Source organism: Caretta caretta, chromosome 12, assembly GCF_965140235.1.
Source record: "Caretta caretta isolate rCarCar2 chromosome 12, rCarCar1.hap1, whole genome shotgun sequence".
Taxonomy (NCBI): domain Eukaryota; kingdom Metazoa; phylum Chordata; order Testudines; family Cheloniidae; genus Caretta; species Caretta caretta.
This window is the reverse complement of record NC_134217.1, coordinates 19,665,956-19,681,624: the sequence shown is the minus strand read 5'-3', so window position 1 is coordinate 19,681,624 and position 15,669 is coordinate 19,665,956. Positions and strand designations below refer to the sequence as shown.

The 15,669-nt window shown below is 41.5% G+C and overlaps 2 protein-coding genes across 4 annotated transcripts in view; one reads left to right on the top strand and one right to left on the bottom strand.

Moving 5' to 3' along the window:
• The first annotated feature begins 2,586 nt into the window (after nucleotides 1–2,586).
• On the top strand, nucleotides 2,587–10,992 carry LOC125620542 (histamine H3 receptor-like). The gene is made up of 3 exons (XM_048816363.2): nucleotides 2,587–3,215; nucleotides 3,671–3,837; nucleotides 6,234–10,992. Exons 1-3 carry the CDS (start codon nucleotides 2,792–2,794, stop codon nucleotides 7,122–7,124), a joined length of 1,482 nt encoding a protein of 493 aa, XP_048672320.2. The 5' UTR covers nucleotides 2,587–2,791; the 3' UTR covers nucleotides 7,125–10,992.
• Nucleotides 10,937–15,669, bottom strand: part of VPS35 (VPS35 retromer complex component) — a 43,632-nt gene continuing 38,899 nt past the window's right edge. For all 3 annotated transcript variants that reach the window (XM_048816361.2, XM_075118381.1, XM_048816362.2), the window contains exons 15-17: nucleotides 15,128–15,367; nucleotides 13,972–14,115; nucleotides 10,937–11,910 (exon numbers count right to left, since the gene is read on the bottom strand). In XM_048816361.2, coding sequence (XP_048672318.1) covers nucleotides 11,731–11,910; nucleotides 13,972–14,115; nucleotides 15,128–15,367 — 564 coding nt within the window. In that variant the 3' untranslated portion in view covers nucleotides 10,937–11,730. The remainder of the gene's footprint in view (nucleotides 11,911–13,971; nucleotides 14,116–15,127; nucleotides 15,368–15,669) is intronic.

Below are 15,669 nucleotides of genomic sequence, written 5' to 3'. Positions count from 1 at the left end.
TTGTGCTGTCTCCATGTATTTTATGCTCAATAGCATAATCAGCAGAAATTATCAATGGGCTTGATCTCATGCATATTGAAGTCAATGAAAATTCCCATTGGTCTTAATGAAAACAGGAGCCAGGCAGGCCCAACATCAGGTAATAATCACTATTAAACCTACCTTAATCATAGACTTAGAATTTAAGGTCAGATGGGACCATTATATCATCTTGTCTAATCTCATGTATATCGCAGGCCATTATATGTCAACCCATTACCCCTGTATTGAACCCAACAATTTGTATTTAACTAAAGTATAAACTTGTGTTTGGCTAAAGCATACCTTCAAGAAAGTCATTCAGTCTTGGTTTGAAAGCAAAATGATGGATAAACCACCACTTGATAGTTTGTCCCAATGGTCAATAACCCTCACTATTAAAAATGTGTGCCTTATTTCTAAAGTGAATTTGTCTGTCTTCAGCTTCCAGCCCTGGGTGTCTTGTTATGCCTTTTCATGCTAGATTAAAGATCCCATTGTTCCTGGTATAGTCTCCCCATGAAGATACTCATACACCATAATCAAGCTATCTCTGAGTCTTATTTTTGATAAATTGAACAGATTAAGCTCTTTTAAATATTTCATTGTAAGACATTTTTTCCAGCCCTTGAATAATTTTTGTGGCTCTTTTGTGCACTCTCTCCAATTTTTCAACATCCTTTTAAACCTTCTAAGGACTTTTATTTGTTTGTTTCCCTCCCTTTTTCATTGTGTGATTTTGTTTATTTGCTTTAGGAAGAGAAAGATACAGAAGCATATAGAAAGGGTATTTTGCTTGTACATATTACACTTCAGCCTCAGTATCAGCATAAACTTGGAGGACCAGATCTCAAGCTAATGTAAATAGAAATAACTCCATTGTGTAGTTATGCTGATTTACACCAGCTGTGGAACTGTCATGGAATTTTTATTCCCAATGTTGATAAAAGCTAGCTTTGGGGGTATTCTCTCTGTGAAAAGGGGCCAGTTTGTGTTACTGAGTGCAAGCGTGCATGCACACATACAAAGATTAGGCAGTTTATTAAAACAGCTTTTCTTGTTTGCTTCCCCTGAGATCTATATGACTAGCTTGTTCTTCAGTGTCAGTCCAGTTGCTTTTGAATTTTGTTATTGCAAACTGCAGATTTATGCAAATCTCTATTTTTTATTTTTTTAAAAAAAGAGAGAGAGATGTTTATCCACTCTGCAATGGCGTGCAAGGAATAAGTGCCTCCAATAATTGTCTTTGGCCAAACGCTGCTTGCCTTAATTACAAAGATGGGTCCATTGGAGTCAAAGGGACAAAAAACCCTGTCCTTTGAGAAGTGTGTAACTGTCACTGAATGAAAGCAAGATTGTATGCATGTATCTTAGGGCAGAACTTAGCTCAGTAGGACAACTCACATGAGTTGAGATGAGTAGGATTTCACCCATTAAAAGGATATATACCTTCAATCACAGTGGACTTCAATAGATGTTGTGGGTTCTCTAGAGCAATCCATTCTGACCCAATCCTCCTTCCATTGAATCTAGTGACATTCACTTCAGTGGAAGCAGGATCGGGCACTTAAACAGAAAGTGCAGCCTAAAACATTGTCAAATACAATGTATTTTGTAACAAAGCCCAACATAAAACTGATTGTCAAATAAAAAGCATTTTTCAAACAATAATTGCTCTTGGCTTCCCAAAGTGTCAGCTCTGGAATTTTTGATTTCCTTTCTGCCTGGTCTATTTTCTCTTTTGTGTACAAATAAATCATTTTTTCACATTTTCCCTTTACACCGCCAGGGTAATTGGAAGGGCTTCAACAAGGCACATTGTTCTAGCCTATTGTGTGAGACTAACTAAAAGTGTTAGTTCAATGTCATCTTCAAATATCTTTCAGTGGCTGCTTAAATCACTAGCCTTGTATAACACAGTTGCTGACTACTCAAAAGCCCTTAAAAAGGTTGCTCCATGTTGGTATTTCATAGTATTGAACAGAAAAGAAACTAAGACTTCCATCCTGAGCATTGTGAAAAGAGCTAAAAATAGAGCAAAAGTCACCTACACCAGGATTTTGCAATCTTCTTCTGGGCAACATGAACGATTCACTGAAGTAACTTTTGGTTACTGGCTCCCTAACTTTGTGGACAGCTATTCAGCACGTTGCCTGGATAGACTAGAGCTTTCTTTGAATAGAAGAGCCTGAGGTTCCAAGTTAAAGGCAATGACAAATAGAGACCAAAATGTGTCTCATGAAACGCTATCATTTCCCCCACTCTAACTGACACCATGAGATCCTAGTAAACTCAGGAACCGCTTTCGAAGTCTGTGAGGCCAGAAATCTGAAGGGACCCGACCTGGACAGATTCTGGCCAATGATTTGCAGTGCCTCAGGTTTCGGGTGCCCTAGGCGGGACCCATTAAAGGGGGTCTGACTTTTAGGAAGTCCTGAGCACCTGCCCTCTCAAATCGCCCGTGGCCGGCCCCGGACTGCGCTAAGGCGCGGAACAGACGCAGGCGGGGGCTGGGATATGAGGGGGGTTGTACCACCCAAGCAACTCACAGCCCGCTTCAGGCTGAGCGCACTCACTGCGGGCGGGAACGCGGCTCTCCGCCGCGCGGCGGGGCTGCTCTCCTCAGCAGGCGACTTTGCCGCTTCAGGGCCGAGCGGGACCAGGGGGGCCGCTCCTCTGTGCCCAGTCCCTGCGCTGCTCCCGCTCCCACACTCCCTCCTGCCGGTCCCCGCCTCCCGCCGGCCGGCCAGTGGAGGAGGGGACGGGGCGGGGGATGCAGCCCGCCCTGGAGTTGCTCCGGCAGCTCGCGCAGAGGCTCCAGAGCCCGACTCGCCTTCCGAGCCGGCAGCGCCCAGCGAGCGGCTTCCCGGGCCGGGCCGGGATGGCGCGTACCTGTGCCGTGCCGCGCCCTCAGCCCAGGGCAGCAGCCATGCCCGGGGACCTGTCCTGGCTCAACCTCTCCAGCAGCCCGGCGGCGCTGGGCAACGCGTGCGCGGCCGGCGCGGGGCAGCTGCTTCAGCACCACGGCCAGTTCTCCGCCGGCCTCTCGGTGCTGCTGGCCGCGCTCATGGGGCTGCTGGTGCTGGCCACCGTGCTGGGCAACGCGCTGGTCATCCTGGCCTTCGTGGTGGACCGGAGCCTCCGCACCCAGGGCAACTTCTTCTTCCTCAACCTGGCCCTCGCCGACCTCCTCGTGGGTGAGTTCTGCGCCCGGCGGCGCGCCCGCGGCAGCCGGGCCCCGGGACAGGCTGCGGGGCGCGGGCTGGTCGGGACGGCCAGGGGCAGGGCCCGGCCCGCGCTGGGACCCCCGGGCGATGCGGAGCGCGCAGAGAGAGCCAGTCCCTGGGCGCTGCAGCCGGGGTAGGGACCGCTCCCGGGACGGGGCAGGGAGCGGGGCAGCAAGGTGCCCAGCTGGGGTCTGTCCTCAGGGAAAGTCCCTCGGGTTAACGCCCGGGGGGCAGGGCGCGTGCAGACACGACCCCGCCTTTCCCAGGGCAACAGGGAGCCAGGCTGCAAGCCGCGGCTCAACCCCAGCCAGCTGCCATTAAACGGGTGGGTCCTGCCCCGATGGAAGTGCCGGGCGTTGTAACACAGGAGTACGCGGAGCCGGGGCCCGGGTGTGCTCCTGCCGCGCTGAGCTCTCTGTCCGCAGGTGGCTTCTGCATCCCTCTCTACATCCCCTACGTGCTGACGGGCGAGTGGAAGTTCGGCAAGGGCTTGTGCAAGCTGTGGCTGGTGGTGGATTACCTGGTGTGCACCGCCTCCGTCTTCAACATTGTCCTCATCAGCTTCGACAGATTCATTTCCGTTACCAAAGCGGTAAGGGACAGAGCCCTTCTACCATGACTGGAGCTCTACGCCCCTAGCTCAGCCTGGAGCTTAGGGGGAGACTTCTGGGTTAAAAAGGATGAGATCAGACATGCTAATAAATGCAAAAGAGAATGTGGGTTTTTGAGGCTGTCACGGCCTCGCCTGGTCAGCACGGTCTGCATTACCACTGCTTGCCAACCGTGCTCCAGCCAGCTCACGGGGACTGAATGCTACCTTAGCAAAACAAAGCAAAGCTTAGAGTGGTTTGGTTTGAGTCTTCAATTTAGGAGGAACTTGAACCTTAACAGTTCACAGAGGGACGCAGATTAGCTGCCTAGAGGCTGGGTTAGAACAAGGGCAGAGAGGTATAGTCTCATTCACAAAAGGGTATGTCTACACTTTGAAATTAGGTCAAATTTATCGAAGTTGGTTTTTTAGAAAGTGTTTTTATACAGTTGATTGTGTGTGTCCCAAGGGTTGGGGTAGTGGTGGCTACACCCGCTAGAATGGCATGCAGTTCATCATAGAAGCAGCATGTCTGTGGCTTTGAACCGGAGCAGCTGTTTGCCTCTCTGGTTTTTTGGTAGGCTTGCCTGAGCTCTTTAATTTTCACACGCACTGCTACGGGTCCCTGTTACAGCCTCTGTCCTTCATGCCCTTGGAGATTTTTTCAAATGTTTTGGCATTTTGTTTTTTCAAACAGAGTTCTGCCAGCACAGATTTGTTTCCCCATACAGTGATCAGATCCCATACCTCCCGTTCGGTCCATGCTGGAGCTCTTGGGTGATTCTGGGACTGCATGGTTTCCCGTGCTGATGGGCTCTGCATGGTGACCTGTGCAGGGAAGCTTGCCACACTGGCCAAACAGGAAATGAAATTCAAAAGTTGGCGGGCCTTTCCCTGTCTACCTAGCCAGTGCATCTGAGTCAAGAGCACTGTCCAGAGTGGTCACTATTGAGCACTTAGGGATAGCTCCTGGAGGCCAATACCATTGAATTGCGTCCACACGACCGCAAATTCAACCCGGCAAGGCCAATTTCAGCGCTAATCCCCTCATTGCTGGTGGAGTAAAGAAAAAGATTTTAAGAGCCCTTTAAGTAAAAAAAAAAAAGGGGGGGGGGCTTCGTTATGTGGACGGGTGCAGGGTTAAATCGAGGTAACGCTGCTAAATTTGACCTAAACTCATAGTGTAGACCAGGCCAAAGAAGCAGTTGTACTTGCCTGTGCAAGCCATGACACAAATACTAATTAAAGGCCACAACAGGCATGTGAAGCAGGGAAGTTCCCTCTCCCTCATTTTATAACAAGTCAAGGACCAGCATAGGATTACAATTACTGTTCCCTCTAAACTGTGTGTGTATGTGCATGCGCACAGATCCTAAACCCCACGCACACAGTGAAACACTGCCCGCACCCAAATTTGCACAGAAGCACAATAATTTACACAGAAGAAAGTTTTTGCACACACAGCCTGTCAACAATTTGCACAGAAGAATTTTTTTGTGCACAGGGCCTGTCAAAAATTAGAGGAAACATTGATTACAATTCAGGCTTCTGACCCCGCCCCCCCTTTGCCCATTGCTATAGCCCTCACTTCTCTCAATATTTGGGCGTTCACTGAAACACACATTGTGGATTGAGAACAGTCATTTTGCAGAAATAGCATGCACCTTTTCGCCTGGCCAAGTTTTCCTTTTGTCCTTCATGTCATTGCTTTTCTTTGGGAAGCAGGAAGTTTTCCCAACATATTGATTTTCATATCCAGTTTATTACAAGTCACAGACTGAGGCACTAATATGTGGAAGACATGTGGGGACCTAATAATTTTTGGTGATCATAACCTGTCATACCAAAATTAAACATTACAGCCTTTCCTACAGTTTAGTAAGTGTGTACGGAGGTGTTCTGTAAACTCAACTCATCACTTGAAAATGTAATACAAGTTACTTAACTAATGTCACAGAAGAAAATATAAAAACTAAGAAACGAAAATTCACTCCCACAATATCCCACAAGCAGGCATCACAACTACAGCAACACACATGCGACCTCTGACTGGGGCTAGAATAGGATCCTTTCCTCAAGAATTCATATGTTTCGTGCAGTCCGCAACAGCCTTAGTCTAGCAGCTCTTAGGAATGGTGCAAGGTGCAATTCTTTTTGCACAGAAAATGGACAAGCAAACAGCTAGAAGGGTGTCTCTTTTATTAAATGGTGGGTGTTGGAAAGGGAGTAGCAGGAATAGCTTTGGTTTGTTACAATGTGTTTAGTAAGGAAAGTTTTTCATTTTTGTGTGCCCAGCATGTACAACAAAAATAAAACAGGAATCCTTAACATTGTAGTTACAGGTTATTGGATTGTTCTGGGGAGCACGATCATCATTTGTTACTTTTTTCATTGCTTAGGTGAGTTACAGAGCTCAGAAGGGAATGACTAGAAATGCTGTATTAAAGATGATAATCGTATGGATTGCAGCTTTTCTTCTCTATGGACCAGCCATCATCAGTTGGGAGTATATTGCTCAAAAAACTATCCTCCCTGAAGGAGAGTGCTATGCTGAATTCTTCTACAATTGGTATTTCCTAATGATTGCTTCCACTATTGAATTCTTTACGCCTTTCATTAGCGTTACATACTTTAATGTAAGCATTTACATCAACATAAGGAAACGCACTCCCATGAGAAATGAAAACCTAGCACCTGATCAAGAGGACTGTGAAACAAGTTTCCAAGGGAAAAAAAGAGAGCATGTAATATTTTTTGTAAAACCTACTGCCAGACAGAGAGATAAGAAAAGAAGAGCAAGTAGCCTTTCACCCACTAGACCCTGCAGTTCAAAGCTCAGCCTATGTAAACTTGATAACCAGACCCTAGATTTTAATGTCGGTCAAGATTTACCACCCTTACAGGTGGATGTTGAGACTAAAGAACCCAGGGGCAGTCTTTACAAAGCTATAGAAAACATTTGCAACACCACAAGAAGAACAGATATTGCCAACAGCATGGCAAACAGAGTTAGACTTTCCCGGGACAAACGAGTAGCCAAGTCTTTAGCAATTATTGTCTGTGTGTTTGGTTTGTGTTGGGCTCCTTATACACTTCTGATGATCATTAGAGCAGCTTGTCATGGGCAATGTGTGCATCATTCTCTCTACGAGACTTCATTTTGGCTTCTGTGGCTGAACTCAGCCATTAACCCTGTTTTATACCCACTGTGCCACATGAGCTTTAGAAAAGCTTTTATAAAACTGCTGTGTCCTGGTAAGGCTAAAATTCATCCCCGCATTTTTATGTAAAAATATATAAGAAAAATGAGCTTGTTATGTAGAAACACTAATTGCTTCTAAAAGGAACCTACTGGTGCTGCTTTGGTTTAGGTCCATGAATTAGGACTACCCCTGGTTACTTTAAGTCAGGGTAGACTTAGGAGAATTTAAAGATCAATAAAAAGACAAATAAATCAGAGAAAGATTTATAACATTGCAATGCTAATGCATCACAACCAGAAAGTGATCCTATCTCGTCTGTTTTCATTCAAAGCAGAATGACATGCAAAAAGGCAAACAGCATTCCTATGAAAAAAGTAAAGTAAGAGTTTGCAAAGTCTTTCACCTTTAAAACTTTCAGGTGTTAACAGGTTAGGATTTTTTCTTAAAATATGAGCTATAACCTGATAAAATTCCCTTTAATTACTTTGCAATGATAAAGTGTAGACGACATCTGCAGGCCATAAAAATACAGAGTACAGAAAGTAAAAATACTGCAAGAATTAATGTAAGCTAAAAAATAGAGTCGAGTTTGAAAAAAATGTATTTTTCAGAAGGAAGAAACTGGTTAAATTTACAGTCTTTTTATCCATCCACTGATTTATCCCTCCATTAAAATAATCAAAATGTACAGAGAAAGTTTAAGAAAAGATAAGCTGTGTGTGGACCTATCAATGTGTAAGCAGTATTGCACCAAATTACTGTATGTACATTTATAAACAATGCTGCACTAAGGACCTAATTCAAAATTCACTAAAGTCTTCCTTGGCTGAAGTGAGTTTTGGATAGGGGACCAAATATCTGTGCATGTTTTTAAAAAGAATATCACACCATCGTGCTCTTGCTTGTGTATAATGCCATACCTAAAAAACAGCAGCCTATCTATTTTATACCTATGTAAGTCTATAAAACAGAGTTAAAACTAAGTGAATACAGAACAATCACGAATGAATAAAATGTATTTGATAAGTAACAGAAAGGTTTAAGAGTTATTAACACTGGATGGATATATGGAAATGTGTACTACTCTAAATATGAATGTTGATGTTGCTTATTTTGGGGCTACTGAGAGAAGAGATTAATAGAAGGAAGAAAAATGTGGGCTCATAAGAGTCTAATTCTAGTTTTGTTATTTTGTCATGTTAGCAGTCTGTTAGTACAGAGTCCAGCATAATGTCAATGGGCATTAAGGTCAAAGTTGCAGAGAAATATAAACATGTGCTCCAATTACATGTGGTAGTATAACAGTATATATTTACCCTACAGGCATCTTTTTAAATCTATGAACAGTGCTTAAAGTGATCCTAAATGTTTTTATACATCTCACTATCCACAATGATGGTCTCAAATAAAAATTAGTATTAGACTAAAATTGATTTCCTGCTACTGCAAGATTTTAAGTGAATGAAAATATGTTTAGACAAACAGATATTGGCTGAAATTCATTTTTAAAAACACTCAAATCTTTCAAAGCCTAGTTATATACAGTCAGATCAGACACATTCAGTGAAAATCCAGGGAAACACCCGCAAAATAAAGTAAAAAAAAATAAACATGCAGTCTGAATCCTTCAAAATGTACATCCTTTTGCAGATAAAAATGGTTTGCCTTTTTTAAAGACTGTGTCCAGTGGCCCATCAGAAAGTTACCAGTGGTAAGTGAAACTATTGACACATCAGGCCCAATACAAATCCTTACTAATCTTTTATTCAAGTCCACCTCCTACCCTCCCATCCCCATCTCATCCAGCGAAGACTGTTCTCCGCAGAGTCTCTACCTGGGTGGGGCTTAGGAGATGGCAATAGGAAAAAAAAGACATTGAAAAAAATCTCCTTTTCTCAAATATTCGTATGGGAAACACTACCAGTCAAGCACTTATTATTTGGAGCAAATCCTGTCCCTAGAGGACAGCCATGCTGTGCATTGAGGCAGGCAGGGGAGAGAGAATGACCAGCCATGGAATGTCAGTGCACAGCCATTCCATAACCAATGAGGTAGTTGTGTAGCTCATCTAGATAATACTTTGTCCTGCCATGAGAGCAGGGAATTCCCTTCCAGGCCTATGAAATACCAGTCCCCCTACTCTCGCCCTCCTAAACCTATCTGTGAGAGTGAAATGCAGGAAGCCCCCACAGAAGACAGAGCTCCACAGCATGCTCCCCAGGCCCACAAAAAGATACTGCAGTGGTTCTGCTGCGTTCAGGTGTGTCTGCGTTAATTGGAGAGGTGAAAGCATGATTTGGTTTTTTACCTCTTCAGTTCTCTCATCTTTCTCCCTTCACCTCAATGGGACAAGTCAAATATCGCTGGACACACTGAATGCCAGTCACATCTTCTACACTTTAAGCACATTGATCTGAGCAGTGAAACCCATGAAAGGATCAGTTTCTTAGCTTGCAGGAGAATGTCCCCCCATGAGCATCCTGTGTTGTTTTGCAACTACTTCCCCATTGACAAACTGAAAAAAAATCAGTAGGTGAATAGCAGTATTCATATTTGTCCATTACCATAGCAGACACACGTTAATCAGCTGTTAAGACCCATCTTGTATTATATGCGGCCTGTGAACCACTGTTTTGAAATCTGTTACTTACAGTAAACTTATTTTTTTTAATAAGTTTTATTAAATTAATTGTTTAAGTCATAAAATAGCCTACTTAATACTTATAGCAGCAGCCTGGTTCCAGCATACATGGTTACTTTGGAAACAGAAAGGGACATGGTAAAATGGACCTATTCCCAAGACTCTGTTAATTGTGCTCTCACTTGGATATGCTTCATGAAGATCTAGCAGATGGGCCTTTAGGACTCCTAGGAGCAGGATAGGGTCTGTATTGTAAAACAAAGGGTGGCTCTTATTTCTTAGCTCCACACCACCATCACCTACAAACTCTTACGATAAAGATGACTCACTAAACTTTTCAGACTGAAGATTCGCTAGCGCTACAGAATAGAAGTTATGTTCACAGCTTTCTAGCATAAAAGTTTGTAGACAGACTGTTCTTGGAAGGCCAAAAGACACCAACAATAAACTTTTCCATAGAGGGCACAACTGGTAATTTGTAATCAGTGTATCTCTTGCAGATACTGAGGCACAGCATAAGGTATCCTTTCCAGAGCTCCACTATTAAGAAATTATACATTTAATAAAGGCACCCATCACCATAGCACAGAATCTGCAGGATCAAATCAGTTGCCTGGATTGCCAGAGATTTCTAGGTGGTGTTCTCTCACATGCATTAGCATGTCAACATAAACTTCTATACTAATTGCCCAAATGGGTCTACTGCTGCTATTTGTACAAGGCTAATAAAACAGTTTTTGGTAGACATTGGGACTGACTATTAGTCCTTAAATTGAGTCAGGATCAGGCAGAGGACAGAATTTTTAGTGAAATTCTGTTGCAGAATGAGACCACCAGTTTCTTAGACTGACTAGCAGCTAGCCCATTAGCCAATTTTGTAAGCCTCCTGATCTACTTTTAATTTTCCTCACCCCTTAATGGATAGGGTATTTTGGCTGAAGGCTATCAGGCTGTGTACTTCCTTTAAATTCTAGTGGGGTATTTTATTGTATGACAAATCTCACAATAGGTATTCTATAAAACAAAAAATAGATACACACAAACTTTCAGCCAGATGCTAATAAGTGAATGTGTGTTAGTGTTTCTTGGCTGAATTCTGATGTTAGGTAGCCATTCATTGAAACACCAGTGTATGCTCTCCCCATTAGTTTGAGTTAAACGCACTTAGATTTTATGACCCCACCTGTGATTCAAGAAATTTACTTTTGCTTTTATTGTAACAAACATTAAATGCAACAGCAGACATTAGACATAAAACCAGAGTTAATAGCAACTTTATTGTTTCAATGGTGCAAAATCATGATACTGAATAAACTTGTGTAATGCATTTTCCCCTAAATTTACAATGGTTATACATATACTATATAGATCACAATTTCTCTATTTTTTATACTATTTGGAACAAAATTATCTTGATAAATACGCCCTGTGCACAGTACTGGCCCTCACTGAATGTCACAGAGCCTTAATATGTAAAATATAACTTCTGTTTCTGAGCATGGTGTTTTAAAACTCTCTAAACATGCATTAATATATTCTAGTTTTTAGGGAAAATATTACACTTAGACTTAACTTGCACTAAAAGAAAAGCTCAAGCAGAACCCAACAAACAATAGCCCCCAAAATCAAACGCTCTATTAAAAAGAAAAAAAAAAATCAGATCACTTTGAGATGGATAGCCACTGTCAGGTTAGAGTTCCATAGTGCTACAGAAGCGACAGTGAACAGAGACAGAAAAGATAGGTCATAACTTGGAATAGAAGAGCCCTAACATGTCACATGAATTTTAAAGAAACAGGTCCAGTCATGCTAACATGATCAAATCTATAGTTGCTGGTCCAATCTGAACACCTTTTAAATTTGTTAACATATTGAACACAAGTGTTTGGAAGTGCTGAACTGAACACATCACATTTAAATGAATTGTAACCTAACTTGGCATTTCTGAAAGGCACAGTCTATTAAATCTATCATAATAAAAAGACATACTGTGTGTAAATGGAAAGACAGAAATAAGTACAGTGTGTGCATGTCTGTGCAAGTGTGTCTTCTTTAAAGGACAAGACCTTCATAAATTGGCCCTTCAGATTCTGGTGATTCCCTCCTCAAACGCAGGTGCTCCAGTGTGTTATGAAAATGTTTGTTAATTTGTTCAGTTTCTTCAGTAGATTCAAGGTTTGGAAGGTCTTCTCGTATCTTTTGTATGAGCTGATTCAAAACCTGAATTGTCACCTACAATAAATATATAAATAGCTAAATCCTACTAATAAATGACAACTGAGCACATTTAATAGAGATCTTAGTTCTTTTTACCCACAGACTTTGCCTCCAAGTAAGTGCAGTTAGGGCACAAGAGAGGTAATCTTGCAGCTCTACCAGAGGCTTGTGTGACAATGATTTTGTACCGCCATTTACCCATCTTTAAAATAGGTACAATGTTTCTTACCTCACAGGAGTCAGCAAAGACTAATTCAACAACATTAAAATACTTCAAAATCCCTTGTAAAAAATTATAGGGCCAAGTTTATTTATTTCTAGGAGCTTTTCTAATAACCTTAGACTTAGAGCAGCTTCTATTGTAGAGAAAGCAGTCCCTGAAATCTGGGATTCTCAGTGGCGCTTAAAAAAGAGTCTGGCATCCGACTCACTGGAATTCAATGGGAATTGAGTATCCTTAAACTCATCCAAAACCCCACCCTAACCTTTACGTAAAGTACAAGCCATACACAGGGAATCATTTCATCCATTGTTAAATGCAGCTGCCTCTGGGGTGAAGCACAGCAACTATTTAACAAGACAGTACTACAGGACAGAAATCTGGAAATCTATTGGATTTAGCATATCACTGTAGTCAGATGTAAGAGCATTGATTTTCACAGCAGGATCTATTGAAAGCGTCAATGCAGTTTGGGCAAACCAGAGGAAAATGCTTCAAATAAATCACAGAAAAGGTAGGTCCTCTGAAACTAAGTTTTGAAGTTGTGCATCTTGGAAGGGTATGTTAATTAAGTACAAAGCAGCCTCTGAAGTATGTTAACCACTGAAACCTAATTAGGCTACAAACCCATGCAACCTGACTTCACAGTAGCATTATCACGAAGCGTACAAACTTCAAAGTTACCCCATACTTATTTTCACAACCACATACCATATTGCATCTGAAATCCATTTAAAGTCAGTACAATACCAGAAGCCCTACTGATAAAATAAAAGTTTGCATGTGAAACAAATTAGAACCAGTTCTCCCACTGGGAAGAATAGCTCAACATTCTCCTCTAACAGTTGTCTCTCTCCTTTCACATGCACACAAGCAAGATGTGCAAAATTAAACATGCTATCTACAACTAAATTAAAGTTAAACTTTAGGAGTTGAGTCCTAATAAATCACTATTATCCAGCCTTAGTTGCTTATTTTATATTCGCAAAAAGAAAAGGAGTACTTGTGGCACCTTAGAGACTAACCAATTTATTTGAGCATGAGCTTTCGTGAGCTACAGCTCACTTCATCAGATGTTTACCGTGGAAACTGCAGCAGACTTTATATACACACAGAGAATATGAAACAATACCACCTCATATTCTCTGTGTGTATATAAAGTCTGCTGCAGTTTCCACGGTAAACATCTGATGAAGTGAGCTGTAGCTCACGAAAGCTCATGCTCAAATAAATTGGTTAGTCTCTAAGGTGCCACAAGTACTCCTTTTCTTTTTGCGAATACAGACTAACACGGCTGTTCCTCTGAAACCTGTCATTATTTTATATTCATCTTCACTTACAGCAGGCTAATGGGTAATACAAGAACTTCTACTGAACATCTACATTTTATATTATAACCTGCTCTACACCTAAAAATAAGGCTGACCTAGCTACAAATCACCCAGGGCTGTGAAATTTTCAGATCCTATGAGATGTAGTTAAGTCAACCTAATCTCCACTATAGAATACTTCCACTGACCTAGCTACTGCCTCTCAGGGAGGTGGATTACCTACATCAACCAACAATCCTTCTGTCAACATAAGAAGCGTCTACATTACAGCAGCACAGCTCTTTCCTCCATGGAACTAGAGACAAATGGCAATTGCAATGACTTGGAAAAAAGGGGATCTTTTTCACAGACATAGAACTGATCCACTACTTTGTCAACCAAGCAATTCTAAGTAAGAGGTGCTATGAGATGAATTTAGCTCACATCATTAGGAGAGTTGGGTATAAATTGTAGTGTAAGAAAAACTTCAAACAGGGTTCTATTTTAAAGAAAAATCCTATGGTTCTCTATTACATCTTCACTTACCACATCATTTTCCTTTTCATAAAAATAGATGTATCTGTTCAGAATTTCTATAAAAAGCTGAACTTGGAGTGAAGGATCCATGCACTGATTTGCTATCTTTAGAGCCTTTTTCAAGCATTCCATTACTCTCTTTCCTCCGTGAAGCTAAAGATAGAGAAAATAAAATGTTTATACATAGGGACAAACATAAGCCTCCAATACCATTTCAACCAACACCTGAGTGGCCAACAGTCAAAAACACTTGTGTACCAGGAATCTTGCATAGCCTGAGCACAAGGACATGCAAAAACCTACATAAATTCACCCACCTATTAAGACGAATCAAGCACTCCTTGAGATAGAACTATGAATGTACCCAACACTTCTTTTAAAGAGCTTTATATTTACTGTCTCAGATCACTTTATCAGCATACACACTTGCCCACTGGCATCCACTCTAGCTAAGGTGGCAAAAGCTTTCATTATAAACCCTATGAGTTTATCATCATACTAAAACTTTCTGAAAGAAGTTTGTTGCTTGATCTTTGCAGGAAGGGGCCTTTAAAATTTAATTTGAGAAAAAATCCCTTCAACTACACGAGACTAAAGGGTTAAATTTTCCCCTTTTAAAAATGTAATTACAATCTTTTCTACATATGAAACAAGACCACAGTAAAGTCAGACAAGTATGCAACTTGGTCAAGTCCTCAACAAGGATTGCTGCTTTGAGTCTGAAAAAATGATTTTGGAACCCACTTGGTCATTTTGAAAGTTAACTGTGCAGTATGCACAATAAAATAAGTCTTCAGTAAACCTATAAATGAACACTTCAGTATGGCACTGTGGCTAATTCAGTACTCCCATCCAAAGTCAATAGTTTTTTCTACTATTTTAGGCAATACTGGGTCTGTCCTTAACTACATGCTTTTCAAAATTTGCACTATTCAGCTGTTCATAACTTTTTAGTTACAGAGCTTACTTTACTTTGTAGTTCTCATCAAGCCAAGTTTTAGGAAAGTCAAATTTAGTTGTTTTGTAATAGATAATATAAAACAGACTTTACAGGATCATAGCTTATCTAAGGTCTTCATAGACCTGAAACCAAAACTCTTAAGAAAGAGTCAGACACCCAAATTGTGGGAAAATACCTAAAATTTGTGTGAATATGCCCTCCTACCTCCTCTCCATTTTTGTCAGTGTTTCGGCCAGACCAAAACAGATGGGCACAGGTGCTTACAGCCCGGCACTGGTCTGGCTTCTTAAGCAGCTTTGAAGCAGCCAGTGCACACTGAGTCCTCAAAGGCTCATGGTTCTCCTCACTGAAGCATTTCATCCTTTCAAATGTTCCAATTATCAAGGTGATTGCAGCCAGCTGTGCTTTTGAATCACTGATTTCATCTTCATACAGAGAGAATGCCTAATACAACCAAGAGAAGAGAAGAGATGAAACAAAGTTACAATTACTGTTCTTTACCGCAGTATTAGCAAAGGGAATGTAAGCTTGTGTTCTAAAAGCTCTCTGAAGCTTTGTGGGTGGAATTCCACACACACTTTCAGGCTGAATACTTAGTAAATAGGACAGATTAATTCCAGCATGGATAGAACCAAGCTAGAAAGCCAGAAACTGAAAAAAAAAAAAAAAAAAAAAAAAAACACAAACAAGGAAGCTTGTCTAAAGCTACCTAAGAGAGAGACAAAAAAAAACTAAACGAAAAACCT

What these genes read in the sequence shown, in the direction of transcription:
- LOC125620542 (XM_048816363.2), top strand. Translation starts at nt 2,792, where the DNA reads ATGCAGCCCGCCCTGGAGTTGCTCCGGCAGCTCGCGCAGAGGCTCCAG. An exon ending in CCTCGCCGACCTCCTCGTGG is followed by an intron (nt 3,216 to 3,670) that starts GTGAGTTCTGCG and finishes CTCTGTCCGCAG; the next exon opens with GTGGCTTCTGCATCCCTCTC. An exon ending in TCATTTCCGTTACCAAAGCG is followed by an intron (nt 3,838 to 6,233) that starts GTAAGGGACAGA and finishes TTCATTGCTTAG; the next exon opens with GTGAGTTACAGAGCTCAGAA.